At 56.2% G+C, this 16,874-nt stretch overlaps 1 protein-coding gene across 1 annotated transcript; it reads right to left on the bottom strand.

The window, feature by feature from the left end:
* Positions 1-59: 59 nt before the first annotated feature.
* Positions 60-14,469, bottom strand: COL9A2 (collagen type IX alpha 2 chain; the record flags this gene model as incomplete). Its single annotated transcript, XM_084242032.1, has 32 exons — positions 60-259; positions 646-723; positions 1,452-1,640; positions 1,956-2,010; positions 2,260-2,406; positions 2,573-2,605; positions 2,694-2,738; positions 2,827-2,862; positions 3,094-3,165; positions 3,247-3,300; positions 3,589-3,642; positions 4,176-4,229; positions 4,614-4,658; positions 5,552-5,605; positions 5,823-5,876; positions 6,233-6,286; positions 7,405-7,458; positions 7,580-7,633; positions 7,721-7,774; positions 8,120-8,173; positions 8,468-8,521; positions 8,603-8,659; positions 8,911-8,958; positions 9,066-9,119; positions 9,436-9,489; positions 9,821-9,844; positions 9,935-9,970; positions 10,093-10,146; positions 11,410-11,472; positions 11,557-11,592; positions 12,762-12,836; positions 14,401-14,469. 32 exons carry the CDS (start codon positions 14,467-14,469, stop codon positions 60-62), a joined length of 2,064 nt encoding a protein of 687 aa, XP_084098158.1.
* Between the last annotated feature and the right edge of the window lie 2,405 nt (positions 14,470-16,874).

Raw genomic sequence — 16,874 nt, forward strand, 5'->3', positions numbered from 1 at the left:
CAGAGGGACTTCATCCTTTCCTCCCAGGATGCCTGCTAGCCGCTGTCCAAGCCTGATGCTCATGGTCCCTTGATGGATCCAGGCTCTGTGAGGCGTGCAGAGGCATAGGCTGAGGCCCCAAGGCAGGCTGCAGGCTCACAGAAGCCTGGTAGTCCCACAGGGCCTGGCAGGCCAGGTCGGCCTGCCTCTCCTGGGGCCCCTGGGGACCCTCGATCTCCATCTTTGCCATTGATTGCCTGGCCAGGCCGACCAGGGAGTCCTGTGAAAGGAAGAACATGTAGTCATGAGCACCTCTTTTGGTCTCAGTCCTGGAATTTCTAAGTCCCATTTTCAGGTGGGGAAAATGAGGTCAAGGAAGAGGGAGTCTACCTTAGACACAGTTCTAAGAGGCACATTGTCCATTGCTCCCAATTCCCAATCGCAGAGTCTTGGGAGCAGATTTTGGCCCAAGCCAGGAAGTTCTCAAAAGTCCCAGCTGATATCCCGGTTTCCAGCAAGACCCCCTCCCTGATGCTCCGAGGAAGGCAGATGTGTGGGCCTGAGTAGGCTGAGTGTGAAGCCTCCATGAAGGAGACCAGTTGTCTGTGTGTCATTAACTCCAGAGCAGAGGGTCAGAATGGCTGCTGGGCAGGGCCAAGGTCTTACCTGGGATCCCTGGGGGTCCAGGCATCCCCGGATGTCCACGTCCTATGTCTCCCCGATCACCCTTCTCTCCACGTTTTCCTGCAAAGAAGAAACCTTTGGTTTTCAGACACTGTTTCCAAAAATTTGGAAAATGTTTCTTTCCTACTTTGCTACTTAAATTTTATTTTTTATTTTATTTCTGTTTTGTGCTAGTTTATAACCGGGAAAAGCTGGAAATGTTTGCACAACTGGTTAAATAAAGGAAGGTCAAGAAAAAGGGTGGAAGACTATACAACCAACCAATTAAGCTCATTGTAGGAAGCAGCTGACTAACAATAGCTCTTGTTACAGCAGTACTGGGTACCAAGCGGTCTTCAGTACAATGTTATGAGGTTGTTGCTACTAATACCCCCATTATATAGATGATAAACCAAGACCCAGGGCATTAACAGATGACTTGTCCAAGATCCATAGGAGAAAGCGGCAGAGTGCCTGCTGCTTTATGACTGATAATCTGTCTCCCCACTACAGAGATTTTTATGGGGTACCACTAAGTAAATTTAAAACAAAAATACCCACCCCCCATCCAAGTAACAAAATATAACAGTCATTTCCATCAAGTCACGACTAAGAAAGCAAGCTCAGTAGTATCTTCCAGAAAATTTGACTGAGGGAATGGGGGAAATGTCGGCACCTTGTCCTGGGCAGGGGGATGATGAAAGATAAAAACAGGGAGCTGGGCAACCAGATTGCCAACCTGAGACTCTCGGGCAGCCTTTGCCCAACCCGCAGTGGCCCAGCCCCACCCAAGATAGAGCAGCACTCACCCTTGGGCCCTGTGTTGCCAATCTGACCCACGGCTCCCACGATGCCAGGGATGCCCCGAGGGCCAGGGTGCCCATGGGGTCCTTGCTTGCCTGGGTACCCAGGCGGCCCAGGGGGTCCTGGGAGGCCCATCATCCCAGTGGCACCCAGGGCTTCCCGCTTGGCACTCACAGCCACCTCCGCCAGTTGCTCTGGAGGGAGGTAAGGAGACAGGTGTATGGAATGAACGTCAGCTCACAGTAAACCCGGGGGAGGCAGAGCATCCTGAAGGTCCCTGGCTTCTAGGAATGCAGACAGAAAAGTTCAACCTTCACCTCCCTCAGGCTATTTTGCAGAAGTCAAAGGTCAGCTTTGACTAGGATGATCTAATGCTCCCTTGGCCTCAGAGGCTGAGCTGGAATGAGCACCCAGGACCCAGACTCCCCCCGCCAAGACAATAAGGAGAGGTCTGAAAGAGCGGTGATGCCCAGAGAGACTGTGAGGTGGGGTTGCTGGCTCTCCCTCACCTTGCATCATCTTCAGCACTACATCCTCGATGTGCTGGTCACTGGCATCCCGGCCCTGAAAGCCAAAAGGCCTTTCTGGAGGAAGCCCTGGCTGCCAGGACCCCCGCCTGCTCTCTCATCCCCTCCTGCTAGTATCGTCTCACTATAAATATGTTCAGTCCCTGACAGAAATCCATCCTGCTGTGCTCACCCCCATCCTTCTGATCAGGGGAGCCAGTGGGCTTGGGAATGCCCAGTCTGGAGGGAATAAGCAGCACCCCAAAAGAGAAACCTAGGAGACCCTCCGTCCCTGGGACCAACTCACCGCCACTCCCTGTCTCCCAGGCTGTCCCGGCAGGCCTCGGTCTCCAGCCAGCCCTCGTGGGCCTGGTGGCCCAGGGTAGCCCTGCACCCCTGGGGCGCCCGCATCCCCGCTGGGGCCGGGGTAACCCGGCTCTCCGCGGACTCCTTGCTGCGGGGGCGAGTGGGTGCAGAGCCCGAGTGAGAGAAAGAGGATGCATGGAGGAGAAATAGGGCGGGTCGGGCACCAGGTAAGGCGGCGGTGGGGGGGGCCGGGGCGAGGTGGGGGGGGGGGTCGCGGGAGCCGGGGAAGGCGGCGTCCCCGGGGCTGGACTCACCTGTCCCTTGGGCCCTGGCTCGCCAGACTCCCCCTGCGGGCCCCAGAAAGCGCCGTCACACGGAGGTGCTCGGGCTGCCCGCGCTGCCCGGCCGCCCCCAGCCCCCACGCCGGCCGCTCACCTTCTCGCCTTTCTCTCCAGGGAGGCCGGCCACCCCCGGGTCGCCCTGCGGGTTGAACCACGAGTCAGACGCGAGTCAGATGCGCGCACCGAGGCGGCGACTCCAGCCCCACGCGGGACCCGCGGGTACTCACCACTCCGCCGCGGGGCCCGGTCTTCCCTGGGGAGCCCTGGAGGAAGCCGAGCTGATGAGCACCCGCTCCGGGGGCGCCGCGGTTCCCCACTCCCTTCCCGGCTGCACCCCCCGCTGTGGCCCTGCCTCGCCCCCTCGGATCCCCTGGGACCCGCAGAAAGGGAATTTTCCGCGAGGAATTGGAGCGCTCAGGAGGGTCCGAGTTCCCCTTCCACCCGCGGCCCGGGGTCTTGCGGCCGCTTATGTGTTTTCCAGTCCCATTTGGTACCTTGTCTCCCTTGACGCCTGGCAAGCCTTGTGGCCCTGGAATTCCCGGGGCGCCCTGCTCCCCCTTGGGACCCTGAGGACCAAAGAAACCAGAGTAAATCAAGTAAAGAGCCCCGACGTGCGCCACCTCCCGTCTCAGCTGGCCTACACTCACCTGGCGGCCTAGCGGGCCCGGCTGCCCCACTGGCCCCCTTTCACCCTGGTCTCCCTGAAATGGAAAGAGAGGGCCACACTCAGACCCTCCAGCAGAGGTCACCTCCCCCGGCCAGACCCCAGCTCCATGGGGGTCAGGACGCCCTCCATTCCTGCTGTCACCAGCACCGAGGCCTTTCTTCCCCTGGAGACCAGCAAGCTGAGGGGCTGGCAGGGGGGAGGCTCACGCAGGCTGGGCAGGGGCAGCAGGGGCCGTGGCGGCAGGGGCCCTGGCCTGTGAGGGGGGTTTAGCAGTGCCCAGTGCTGCAAAGGCTCCCCGAGGGGCCGCTGGTCTAGCACTTACCTTCTCCCCCATGATGCCCCGTGGACCGATTTCTCCTCTAGGCCCCGGTTCTCCCTGGGGGTCAGTGAAACTGGAGGTGAGTAGTAGCCTTGGTGGATCCCTCCCTACCCACCCTTGGGTCGCAGAGATTGGCTTTATCTGGGGAGTCTCCCTCCCCCTTGTTTCTCCTGGGCCCTGTGCCTTTCCTTCGAAGGACCCAGACAGTTGTAATTAGTCCTCATGTGAGCCTTTATTTAATGTTTGTCTCTTCGCTAAACTGTAAGCTCCATATGACCAGGAAACTAGCTCAGCATCTAGCACGTGGCAGGTACTGGGCGAGGGTTTATGAAATGAATAAATGAATGAATTGCTGCCAGCTGGGTTCTCAGCCCAGGTCAGCTTAACCGTCTGCAGAGGTCAGATCCCAGGACAGAACCAGGCCCACCCTGGCTGCATTGGACGTAGGAAAAGAGCGTCCAGAGGAGGGAGCTTGCCTGCGTCAGCGGGTCCCAGGGCAGGGCTCCACGCTAGCGTTTCACCTAGTCCCCATGCGCTGAGTGCAGGGAGGCCTGGGAGGGCCCAAGCAAAGGGAAGGAAGGGGCACTTACCTCCTTCCCGGGAGGACCAGAGAATCCAGGGAGGCCCTGGTGGCCTGGCTCACCCTGCAGGAAAACCCAGTGCTAAGGTCAGTCTGGGTGGCCCATTCAGGTCTTGGGGAGCCCAGTAAACCCTAACCCAGTTCTGGAACTAAGTGAGTTGGGGAGAAGACAGAAGGAGAGGGTGTTCTTTGCCAGATTGTCTCAGCTCCAATGTATGAATTTTCCTGTGTTTGTTTCATACCATCCTGTTTCCACTGAGCCAGGATGAGACAGGGAGGGAGACCACCGGGAGTAGCACCAGAAGGGGAGGTGATTAGCTGAGTGACTTGTGTCCAGGCCAAGACACTGATCCTGGGGTCAGGGCTGGTCCTTGTAGTTAACATGCCCCTGGGCACTGCCCCCAAGATCCCTTTCTAGGATGAAGCCAACTCATCTTAGACACCTCACCTTGTCCCCAGGGCCTCCTTTTGTCCCAGGCTGGCCTGGCACACCCTATAGAAAGAAGTTGACATCAGTTACTTCCCTGGCACGGGGGAGCCCCAGGCACCTGCTGCTTTGCTTCCCATCCCCAATCCATTCTCGCCCTCTGTGGTAGCTGATCAGAAGGCCTGGCAGTAGCATCACGACTGACTATGCCCAGTTCCTGAGCCCTGGTGGGACAGAAAAGATGTAGAGACGGACTTGGGGTCCACGGGCAGAAGAGGAGCACACACAGGACCAGTCTGCACAGGCTTTGACCAAGGTATCCCCTGTAGGGAGGGAGGTAGGGAGCCCAGTCCATTGGAATGGACTCTTCCAGAACGTGTGGAAGAGAGGTGGGCGAGAAGGCACAGAGAGGTGGGGATGTGCATTCCAAGCAGAGGGACCAGCAGAGGTCTGCAGGGGCAGAAATGCCCAGGTAGTGCTAAGGAGGAAGGATGAGGGGGCGGTGGCTGGAGAGGCAGGAGGGGTAGGGTGGCCAGAGGATGCCAGTTCTTGACTGACAAGATGAGCCGCGAGGACAAGGACTGCAGCTGTCCCGTTCATAACTGTTTCCCTGCCAGTTGGCTGGGTTCTCAGTAGCTTTCGAATGACTTGGCAAAATTACTTTCCCAGAGGCAATGGCAGGTGCTTTAGCAGGGAAACAGCCAGATTCCACTTAGTCAGCATGGGCGGATGGGGTGGTCGTTCAAATGATGACGACTACGCCAGGCCAGAGGCCACAGAGGTGGTGATGAGGGCCGGACTGGGTGGGAACAAGGACTATAGCAAGACCAGGTATGCTTTTTTTACTGCAGCCACTCTCTGCACCACGGGGAAGTGGCAGCGGGGTGTCTGGTTTCTTTGAGGCAGAGGAGCAGAAGCAACTTCTGGGGAGCAGCCCTGTGGCTCCACCCGATACTCACCGCTAGGCCCTGGTGGCCTGGGTTTCCTGGTCGCCCAGCCTGTCCCGCGTTGCCCTGGGAGAGAGAGAACCAGAGGCACAAATTAGAGCTCCAGCCAGAAGGTCATGGCTCCTGCCAGAGTGCAGGCAGAGAAACTGAGGCAAGGGGTCAAGAAGGGATGTTTCAGTGGCACGCCTGACTCCTAGACCTCCCAGCTCAGTGTGATGGGACTCAGGGCAGAGCTAGGAGGGCCCCGACCCTTGCCCCAATCCTACAGCAGTCCCACGCCTACCTTTATGCCAGGTATGCCTGGGGTTCCGTCCTTGCCGTCAATGCCTGGGGGACCCTGCTCAGGAGGAAATGAGGGACTAAGGGGAGGTGCCTGGGAGCCACCCATCCTGTCCTTGTCATAGCTGTGGGGTGCAAATTGGGGGTACATCTGCTCATCTCTAGAAGCTCCACCAACCAGCTGGGGGAGAGGAGCAGGAGCGGAAAGAGGGCTTGGGGGATGGACCCCAGCCTTTTTCCTGTGTGGATGAGAGTGTCCCAGAGTGCCACATGCTGCCATGACCTCCCATATCACCAGAGGTTACAGAGCCAGCTGCCACAGACTGCGGCCTAGAATCCCAAGCTCCTCATTCTCTGGGGGCTTGGAAAGCTGACTGGGCCCTGCCCTCTGTCCAGTGGGCCTGCGTCACTTACCGTCACTCCCTTCGGGCCTGTTACTCCCTGGGGTCCTCGAACACCTTGGCTGCCCTGCAAAGTAGGTAGAAGAGGTCACCTCCGGGACACAGCAGCAGGACGCCAGGCTGACTGTTCAGAGAGAGGAGCGGCTGAGAGCCGCGACCCCTGGGTCCAGGCGTCCCTCTGGCACAGGCCACGCTGTGCATGGGCTGTAGGCGAGGGGCCGAGGGCCGTGCGTGCCTTGGGCCTGGCAGAAGGAGCAGAGGTCAGCGCCCAGCACACGGGACTGGGCTGGCAGGATTTCCGAGTGGCACTCGGAGCACCCGACCAAGGCACCTGACCAAGGCTCTGGGCTCAGTGGACAGGGAGACGCACAGCAGCCAAAGGCAGCGGGTGAGCTTTGTGTGGGTCTTGTCTTGAGAAGACATTTTCGAGATAACGGGGAAACTGAACATGGCTGGTTATTCGATGACGTTAAGGAGTAATTGACAATATTGTGTCGTATGATGATACTGTGATTAGGTGAGAAAATGTTCTTAATTTTAAGAGTCAGATGGAAGTGTTTAGAGGGAAATGACATGATGTTAAGTGTTTGCTCACAAATATCAGTGCAAAGTGAAGGAAGGCCGGGGAAAGAGGAAGGCTAATGTGAACATAGCAAAACGTCCCTCTTGGGAGACAGCTCTGTGGGGCTGCATCATTCTCCCTACTTTTGTGTATGTCTTAAAACTTGCAGAATAAAAACCTAAAATGATGACTTTCTGTTCAATTTTCCTGTAAACTCAAAATGAATCAAGAGAAACAAAGTCTGTTAATTAAAGAGAGAGAGCGAGAGCTTGGAGGGCTGGGTCTAGCCCAAATCCCATTAGCCCCATGGCGGATTTGCTGGAATCTCCTGGCCTGGCCCTGGTGGCGGTGGAGCTGGATCCTGTGGCCTCTGAACTGGCTCAGCAGCAGGCTGAACTTCGAGGAATGGGTCTGGCTGGTGTTCTGGGCTCTGGGTGCAACGCCATCCCACCCTTGCCAGCCACCCACCAGCACATAGAGTAACACACACACACACACACACACACACACACACACACACCCCATAACACACAGTCATGCACCACATTAGCCTGGGGTGGAGCTGAATCCTGCCCCGTGCTCCCCAGAGGGCCTGACTAGAAAAGGGGTGCCTGAGGACTCACCAAGTCACCCTTCTCCCCAGCTCGGCCTGGTGGTCCCCGAGGACCTTCTTCACCCTAACAAGGACAAACAGGGATCCAGGTTACACAGGCTTAGAGGAAGTCACACCCCCTTTGTAGCCCCTGGACCTCCAGCTGGGAAGGAGGTTGTGGGGGAAGTGAGCAGGAGCAGCCTTACTGGAGACCCGGCAGCGCCAACGGAGCCCACCATGCCTTTGTATCCACGAGGACCCTGGGGAGAAGAAAGGTTTGCAGGTCAGTCCTGGCTGGACCCAAGGCCAGAGGGCTGGTCATGCAGGACACCCCCAGGCTCACTCACCGTTTCTCCTTTGGGCCCCTCCATGCCTGGGTAGCCCCTGATGCCCTGGGGACCCTGTCCAGACAGGAAAATAACAACGTCATCTGCAAGGCCCACTTCATCATCCCAGCCTTCACAACACTCCTCTGAGGCAGGCCACAGAGTCCTTGTCTCACTGAGGCATCACCAAAGCCCTGAGATGAGGGGGGACTCACCAGGGTCACTCAAAGTCACAGGGGCAGAACTGGGCCTCAGCTGAGTCAGCTGACAGTGTTGGTTCTTGTCCCTCAACTTCTGCCAAGGCTCCTAAGTCTCCCTCTCCCCACCCAGAGACATGCCAGCTGGGCATGGATGTCTCCGACAAGCTAGAGGCCTTGGCCGGGGAATGACTCTCTCTCTCCCAGGCTGAGTGTGCCTTACCGGTGGTCCAGGGATGCCTTGTTCTCCAGAGGCACCCACATCTCCCTTGGGGCCCTAAGGGCAGGAAAGAGCAGTCAGACAGCAGGTAGATGGAGAGACAAATATACAGACAACCAAAGTTACCTTCACCTTCCCAGCCAAAGCAGACAGAGAGGACCCTGAGAGACCACCCAGTCCCAGGTGACAGGTGGACAGGGAGGCTCTGCAAGCCTGGCTGACCCAGAACAGGCCCCCTGCCTCCCAGCTCAAACTCAGAGACCCCCAGGGGAAGGGGGAGGAGTGACAGAGGGGAGCCCTAAGGGGCCCTCTCCACGTACCACTACCTTGATTCTCAGCCCTCACACTCACCGGCTTCCCCTGGCGGCCAGAATCCCCCAGGACCCCTCGTTTGCCAGGATGGCCCTGCAGGGAAGGAAAGGGCTGGGTGTGAGGTCCTCACTGCCACCTGCTTCCCGCTGCCAAGGCTGGGCCTGGAGCGCTCACCTTCACACCCTGCAGTCCCGGGGGGCCTTTCACACCTGCTGGACAGTTGGTTGGACACTAGAAAAAAAGATCCCACCAGGTTCTGTGGTTACTGGCCTGTCGCAGGCCAGCTGGGCGGTGCTTCCCCATCTGACCAACTCCTGAACCCGCCTCCCACCCCACCCCATCCACCCCCCGTTGGCCTCTCTGTTCCAGCCCCTCCACACCTCCCACTGACCCCAGGTTCATGACCAAACCTATCTTCGTGACCACTTTTTCAGCTGCCTGCCCCTTCCCTGTTTTAGCCCCACCCCAGGGTTCCCTCTCACCAGGAAATCCGCGCTGCCTTCCAAGCCCTGAATGGTTCCCGGTCGGCCCTGAGAGGATATGTATGAAGATGCAGCTTGACCTTAATCTTTTGCTCCCCAGGCTGGTAACAAAGACCTTTTTCCAGCCGCACACAGCCATGTGGTAGGTCACTTACCGGTTTTCCGGGGGGCCCTGGAGGCCCCTCTGGTCCCTCTGGTCCAGGATCTCCCTGGGAGGAAGAGAGGCCTAAATTGTACCCTTGTCCAGTCCTGCATGGGTCATCCCTACCCCCTCCTCCACTTCCTGATACTGTCCTGTCCCCCTGTCTGCCAGGGATCTTGGGGACATGGAGATCTAATAGGTAGAGCATGGCCCCAGCCCTTGGTCTCCCTGCATGACCAGCCACAGAGTGGACCCAGCATGAGGGATTTCTGCCCCAAATCTGGAGAAATTCACTGGTGGCCAGAAGCAGGTCCAAGAACTGCAGGGGACACCCCAGCTTGCCAACTCAGAGGCAGAGAGAGTGGAGGGATGACAGGACTCACCTTGGGGCCTGTGATTCCAATCTCACCAGGGAGGCCAACTGGTCCAGGGGGTCCCTAGGAACAGAGACTTCACTGGTCAGCATGCCTTAGAGGGTCAGCCCACCCCAGGCACAAAGGTAGGGACAGGCACCCAGAGTCCCTTCCCCACTTTTACTTCACAGCCAGCCCTAGAAAGATTGACAGATTAGGGCTTTAAAGACCGGAGAATCCCAGAATGAGTGGACAGGCCCAGAGTGGCCTGACCCGGAATTCTCTGGCAAGTCTGCGGGTTCCTGGCATTGTCACCACATGCCAGCCCCTCCCTGAGATAGCCAGTCCCCTGAAACCTCCTTTTCTTCTCTTTCCCCGGAGGCTCTGAGGGCCCTGCCCCTCATTGAGGACTTACAGGAGGTCCAGCGAAGCCAGGGCCCTGGAACAGAAAGAAAGATTGGGTTCATGGCTCCTTCCACAAGTCCCCCTGACCCACAAAGAGCTCAAAGCCCCTGCAGGTTATACTCACCGGCAGACCAGGGGGACCTGGGAGCCCAGGCTGGCCCTGCAAAATCAGTGGGACAGGCTCAGAGGCTGGGGTCTCCTGGGTCCCTGCTCCTCTCTACTGCAGCCCCTCCCAAACCTTGATCCTAGATTGCCCTTGCTGGTCCCCAGCAGGCCACTTACCTTGACTCCAGGGGTTCCCATGGGACCAGGCTCGCCCTTGGCTCCAGTCAGACCCTGGAGGAAAGATAAAAGTTAAACCGGTGAAGGTCATCCTGCTCCCTGACCCCTGGCAGGGCGGGTCCAGAAATCTCTTCTGGGTGGGCCCAGGCTGCCTTTTCCCACATTCTAAGAAGGCCAGGACCACAGAACCTAGCTTTCCCTCCCCTCAGCTCCTCCAATAACCCTGGGCTCAGCCAGGCAGAATGATTATTCTCTTTCAAGAGATGAGAAACTAAGGCCCAACTATTTGTCAGTTCAGGGTTCACGCCTGCAAGTGCAGAGGTGTAGGAGACCAAGATGTATGCTAGCAGTGACCATTTTTTTAAAAAAGATTTATTTATTTTATTTTTTTATTTATACAATAGCTGGGGTACAGGCCAGAGGCACGGGAGGGTGAGAGGATTCACCAGAGACAGAGCGGGATGCAGAACAGACAGACAGACCAAAAGCACTGCTGAGGGGAGCAGCGGGCGAGACAGGAGAGGTCTGCCATGCCATGTGGGACTCTCCCTGGCCAGCCGGAAATTGAACCGGCGCTGCAGAGGCTGTGGACAAGCCACTGCACCACAGGGGAGGCCCTGACCATTTTCTTTATCTCTGCTTTCAGCGACTTTATCTGAGTCTTAATGGTCTTATCTGAAAAACAGATTAATAACCAGTTACCTCTCTGGATGGATGTGGGCACTGATGTGACAGGCTGTGTGCTTGCTAATCTTTGCAGGGTGTGAACAAGTTTGGAAGGACCCTGGTGGCTAGGCACAGCCCTCATAGCATTGCATGAGCCAGCAGGGCAAAGGCAACTCTTGGGGGCTTCTTCTCCCCATCTTTCAGGGACTGACTCAAGATATCCACAGTCGGAGGCTTGTCCCTTAGCCCTGGCTGAGTCCAGGAGCCTGTGACCTTGGGGCCTTTAGGAACTCTGTGCAATCAGCCAAATGATGTTCTCTTGAGATGAGCCCCGGGTGGAGTGGAGAAGGGCAGAGGGAGGGAAGGCAGGGTCCACAAGGAAACTCTTTCCAGAGTATTCCATCAACACTTGAGGCTAGAAATGTGAGACTAAATCCTGGATGCTATAGACAAACAGAACCCCTTTCTGGATCTCTATCTGCCCTTGATCCAAAGCTCCCAAGGTGGGTGTGAGGGTCCAGTGAGGTCTCAAGCCGTATGAAGGTGAGGGACTCACAACTTCCATTCCCTGAATGGAAGTGGGTAGGGAAGATGCCAGGACCAGCTCTGGAAGTCAGGCTGTAGCCGTTTTCCCCACGCTCAGATACTCACATCAATCCCTGGCTTCCCGTCCGGCCCATCTGGCCCTGCTTTGCCAGGCTCTCCCTTAGGTCCCTTGAAAACAGAGGTGGGGCGAATATTAGACAAAGAAGGGCAAGAACTAGCTGGGTCAAAGATCGAAGAGGAAAAAGTACTCACTGGAAAGCCAGCCTTCCCAGGGGGGCCCTTGTCGCCCTGCAAGACACAAGTTGGTGAGAACATGGTACACAAGGGCCCTGAGTGGCTGGTGGGTCCCATGTGCTCCTCTCCTCATGCTCTTCTCTTCTACCCCGGGTCCCCCCAAACTTGCCTTTTATTTTATTTTATTTTATTTTATTTTTAACAGATCTCTTTCCCTCCAAAAACTCCTAAGTAGATTGAGACTACCCCAGGGTGACAGCAACATTCAAGGGGATTTTAGACATGCAGATGCTAGTTATGAGAACTACAAATGGGATTGTGGATTCCAAATTAGCTCAGAGAGCTGGATTTGGCCAAGTGTGTAGGAAGAAACTGGGGGCTTTTAGGAAAACATAAAGGGGAAGCAAACTAGGCAGGCAGAGGCTCTCTTCTGGACTGGGTCAGGAAGCAAGACATTGGAGGGGGGGCAAGGAACGCAGGCGCCTGTGGAAGGGCCAGCTACCATCTGTCCTCCAGCGGAGAAGAACCTCTCTCCGCCTTGACAAAGGACCCTTGGTGGAGGACAGGCAGAGCCTGTGGAGCCACACAGAGCTCCACAGAGGCCTCCAGGCATTTCAGAGCCTGCAGCAGCCAGAGTCTGGCAGGGGCCCAGCCTCGAGTTTGGAGGATGGGGGCACCAGGTTGAATAGAAGTCTGTCCAGATGGGTAAACATGGAGCTGAGCTCCTGGGGGAGACTCCTGAATGCGGTATTTAACCCTCACCATGCCAGGGAAAGCAGGGAACCAACCCAGATGTTTCTAAATCAGGGAGAAACAGGCAAAGGGAAGAGACAGCCTGGCTCCAGCCCTCTTGCCAAGGCTCTCAAGGTCCTCTGAAGAAGCATCCAGACGTGCCAGGGGGCAGGGCCAAGAGCTAAGCTATCTCCCACCCCAGAAACAGGGAGAAGAGACGCAGGGGATAAGGAATCGCTATGAGCTGCGGCAGGCGGCCGAACAGCGGCTCCTTGTCACAGAGTGGCTGTGACAGGCTCTGCATCGCAGGGCTGGTTTGAGGTTTTGGCACCACAAACGGGCTCCTGTGGCGCTGGCAGGCGCCGCCTATGGATAACAGGGGGGCACTGCAGCTCCAGCACCACCCCCACCATCCCTCCCACCCAGAAAAGCTCACAAAGTTCCCTTTGTCCGCAGCTGCCCTCCCCCTTCCGCCCAGGTTAGAGACTCACGTCGATGCCATCGGATCCAGGCACTCCTGGCGGCCCCGGCGGCCCCGGGGGGCCCGGCTCTCCTGGGGGACCTCTCTGCAAATACACGCAGGGGGAGGGGGCAGCCCTCAGTGCAGGGAGTGGGGCGTCTCGGGGGTGCATTTCTTCTCTCACTCCCCAAGGGAGCTTTTCAGGGAGCCACGAACTCCAGCTTATTGAAAACCTACTGTGTGCCATCACATGTATTATCTTTAAAAATGTTCACCTACAGCTATACCCACGCGCAGAGAAAGAGAACGTCACCTTACTGACAGCTCAGAGCTTTCAGGGGGATATTCCTAGGAGGCCCAGTTGAGGGGAAAAGCTCAGAAAGATTAAGAACGACCCAGAGAAGAAGCGGTGGCGCCAGGACTCCGCACTAAGGTCTGCCCGACTCCTTCTGTTAGGGGGAAAAAATGTCCTAAAGCTAATTCCATACAGGCTTTGTGGACTCCACCCCCACCCCAGGCCAAAGCCAAAGACACTGGGAACTCCAAATCCCATCACCACCAAAGGGAAGGTGGCTGGGACCTGAGGGTGGGGTGTCCTATAACACTTCCACCGTAGAAACCCCTGACAATGAACCCACTTTGATCAGATCTTGTTCTCACGCCTCCGGAGACAACCACTATTCTGAATTGCCAGATAATTAGTCCCTTAATCTTCATGTTTAGCTCTACTTCTTTGTATCTATCCTTAAGCCGTGCGCACCTTTTTCTTTTTTTAAAGAACACTTATATAAATGTATTTATTTAATATCACTGTACGTGATGCAGATGGAGATGCTGATGGCTCAGACACCCCGCAGACCGTAGTGGCAAGGTGCGCCGGGCAGTCGGTAGGTCCTCAGTGGGTGGTTGCTGATATTGTTATTATTATTGTTGTTGTTGTTATACGAACAAATGGGGTAGGTCGTGAGTCGGAATCTCTCCCTCTACCCCTGGTGTGGCTAAAACCCAAGAGAAGGGGCGCATAGAGAGGAGGACATGGAGGTGGTGGTATGTGGGGACGCCTGTTCTTTTCGTCCTCTGTGTGTGTGGGGGGTTCTCCTCTGGGGGCAAACCCCAACCCCAAGCAGGGGTCCGGTGCTCGTCAGGGCCTTGCACTTTCCCCAGACCGAGATGTACTAGTCTGGCGCCCCACTTTGCAAATCGGCGCCCGGGCCCTGGCCCGCGCGCGCCCGAGTCCCAGGCGGTCCCCAGTCCCCAGCGGCCCTGGGAAGGGGCCGCGGCCTCGCGAGCCGCCCCAAGAGGAGCCTCCGGGCGAGAACGGCGTCTGGCCGGAGCCTGCGCCCCCTGGGAGGCGGCGGGGGGCGGAGGCACCCCAGCCCCCTGAATGGGCACATTGTCTCCCGCGCCACCTGGGCTCGCGGGGCTGCCAGGACTGGACGGCAAATCCAGTCCACGCTGCCCGTCCCGGCAAGGCCGAGCTCTGCGGGACAAGGTCCCCCTGAGTCCCGGCTCATCCACATCCTCTCACCTGCCCGCGGGACTGAAGCGGTGGCCCGTCGGAAGCTGCCCCTCCACTAGGCAGTGTCCGAAGAGGGCGGCCACCGCCAGGTAGAACTCCTGGGCACTCCTGGACCCCAGACCCCACACCCGGACCCCAGCGCGGGACTTACGATCTGCGCCAGGGCGAGCCCCAGCACCTGGAGGAGGACGAGCAGGCTGCGGGCGGCCGCGGAGGCCATGGCGGGCGGCGGGCGGGAGCTGGACTGCAGCGGGTCCGCGCGGCACCGACGGCAGGAGCCAGGCACGGGCGGGGCCGGCTACTCTCTCAATACGCGGCGGGGCGGGGCGGGGTCCCCGGGGTCTGTCACCTGAGAGGACCGAGGAAGGAGGCAGGCGCCCTCCGCTCCGCTCCGCCCCCCTCCGTCCAGTCGCCAGCGCCCACCCTCCATCCTCCACGCTCCCTCACAGCTTCCCGGAGGCCTGACTTGTAATCTGAGGACCTGGACCCTGCTCCCATTTTTCTGGAAGGAGCCAAAGGTCCGTCTGTGGGCCCCTTCTGTCTCACCTCTGGGGTGCTGCCGCTTATTTCAGACCCGCAGCCCCCAGCGCCTGGCCCAAGTTCTCAACCATGACGACCTAGACAAGGCTGGGGCCCTTCTTCCCTCCAGAAGCAGGTCCAGCCCGCCTCAGGTTCTGCAGACCTTGTAGCAGGCTCTGCCCAGCCTCACCCACCTCATTCCTTTTCACAAGCAAACAATCAGGCCTCTTTGATGTTAAAACAAACCAAAGTTCTTCCTGAATCAGCTGCCCTGTGGATATCTCCCCCAGCCCCCACAGTGAATGGGGTAGATCTCTTCACTCTGGTGTCACCGCTAACTCTTTAGTCACTGCTAACTCTTTAGTGCCTTTAAACTTCTTCACCTTCCTGTCATCTCTTTCTGCCCCATTAGGGATATCAGGCTCCTGGAAGTCACCACTGAGGCCCAAACCCTCTGTATCTCGCAGGACTGGAGGTTATTGGTACCTGGACCTGCCCTTGGTGTTTCTGTCCTTGAAGTCTTCCTTGCCAGGCTTCCACCATCCAGCTCCCCATCTTTTATTGCCTTTTCTCTGCAGCTCCTTTAAGCACTGGTGTCTCTAGGATGGGCTTCTCACTCCCATGATCGCCTCCATGTTCATGGAAGCAAGTGTCACCTATATAACCAGAGTTTCCCAGACCTATCAGTGCTACATAGCTTCTCTCCAGTCCCTCCCTTACCTATCCTTTTATTCATTTAAGTGCTTTGAAATCTGACTCTATCACTAACTATTACAGACAGGCTAGTAAAACAATACAAAGTGTCAGTTTCCTCACCTGTAAGAGGGATAAAAATAGTCCCTATCTTTCAGGACGGGCAAAACCAATTTGAACCAGTCAGAACTAGTGAAAATTGGTTGACCAGCTTGAACCATGAGAAACATTGAGAATTGGTCAGAACCCATTTATCTGGTCAGAACTGGTTTTATCCAATCAGAACTGACCTTATCCAGTTAGAACCACTTTCATCCAGAACTAATGCTTTTTTTTTTTTAAGATTTATTTATTTATGCATACAAGAGCTGGGGTACAGGCCAGAGGTGTGGGAGGTGAGAGGATTCACCAGAGACAGAGTGGGGAACAGAACAGGAAGACTGACTGAAATACACTGCTGAGGGGAGCAGTGGGCGAGTCAGGAGAGGTCTGCTGCATCATGTGAGATGCTCCCTGGCTGGCCAGGGATCAAACTCATGCTGCAGAGGCTGAGAACTGCCTCATAGTGCGGTGCTTAACCCCTTACGACTCCAGGGAGGCCCTCCAGAACTAATTCTTTAGAGGTCAGAACCAGTCAGACCTGGTTTTAACCGGTTAAAACTGATTTTATCCAGTCAGAACCAGTTTTATCCAGCCAGAACTGGTTTTAACCAAATTTATCTGGTCAGAACTGGTCGCAACTGGTTTGATCCAGTTTTTCCGGAAGAACTGATTCTACCTGGTAAGTCAGAACCAGTTTCATCCAGTGAGAATTGGTTTGAACCAGTTTTATCTACTCAGAACTGGTATTATCTGGTCAGAACCAGTCATAACCTGCTTTATCCAGAAACAGGTTTATCCAGGCAGAACTGGTTTTATTTGGTTAGATCCAGGCTAATCTGGTCCGAATCAGTTTGAACTTTTTTTTTTTCACTTGTCAGAATCAGAACCAGATTTATCTAGTTAGAACAGGTTTTATCTGTTCAGAACCAGGTTTATCTGTTCAGAGTCAGTTTGAAACCTTATCTCCACTGGTAGAACCCATCAGAACTGGTTTGATCAGTGTTTTTCCCCAGCGGAACCATTTTTTATCCAGTCATAACAGATCAGAACTGGCTTTATTTGGTCAGATCTAGTTCTATCCAATTAGAACTGGTCAGAGCCAGTTTGCACCAGTTTCATAATTCAGAACCGGTTTTATCCAGTCAGATCCAGCTAGAACCAGTTTTATCAGGTCAGAACTGGTTTCAGTTTCAGTTGTTTTGAACAAGTTAAAACTGGTTTCAGCCATTTTGAGCCAGTCAGAACCAGTATTACCTGGTTTGAATTTGTCCAAACTGGTTTTACCATGTTGGAGCCATTTGGAGCCAGTGT

Source organism: Talpa europaea, assembly GCF_964194135.1.
Source record: "Talpa europaea genome assembly, chromosome: 9".
In the NCBI taxonomy this organism is placed as follows: Eukaryota; Metazoa; Chordata; class Mammalia; order Eulipotyphla; family Talpidae; genus Talpa; species Talpa europaea.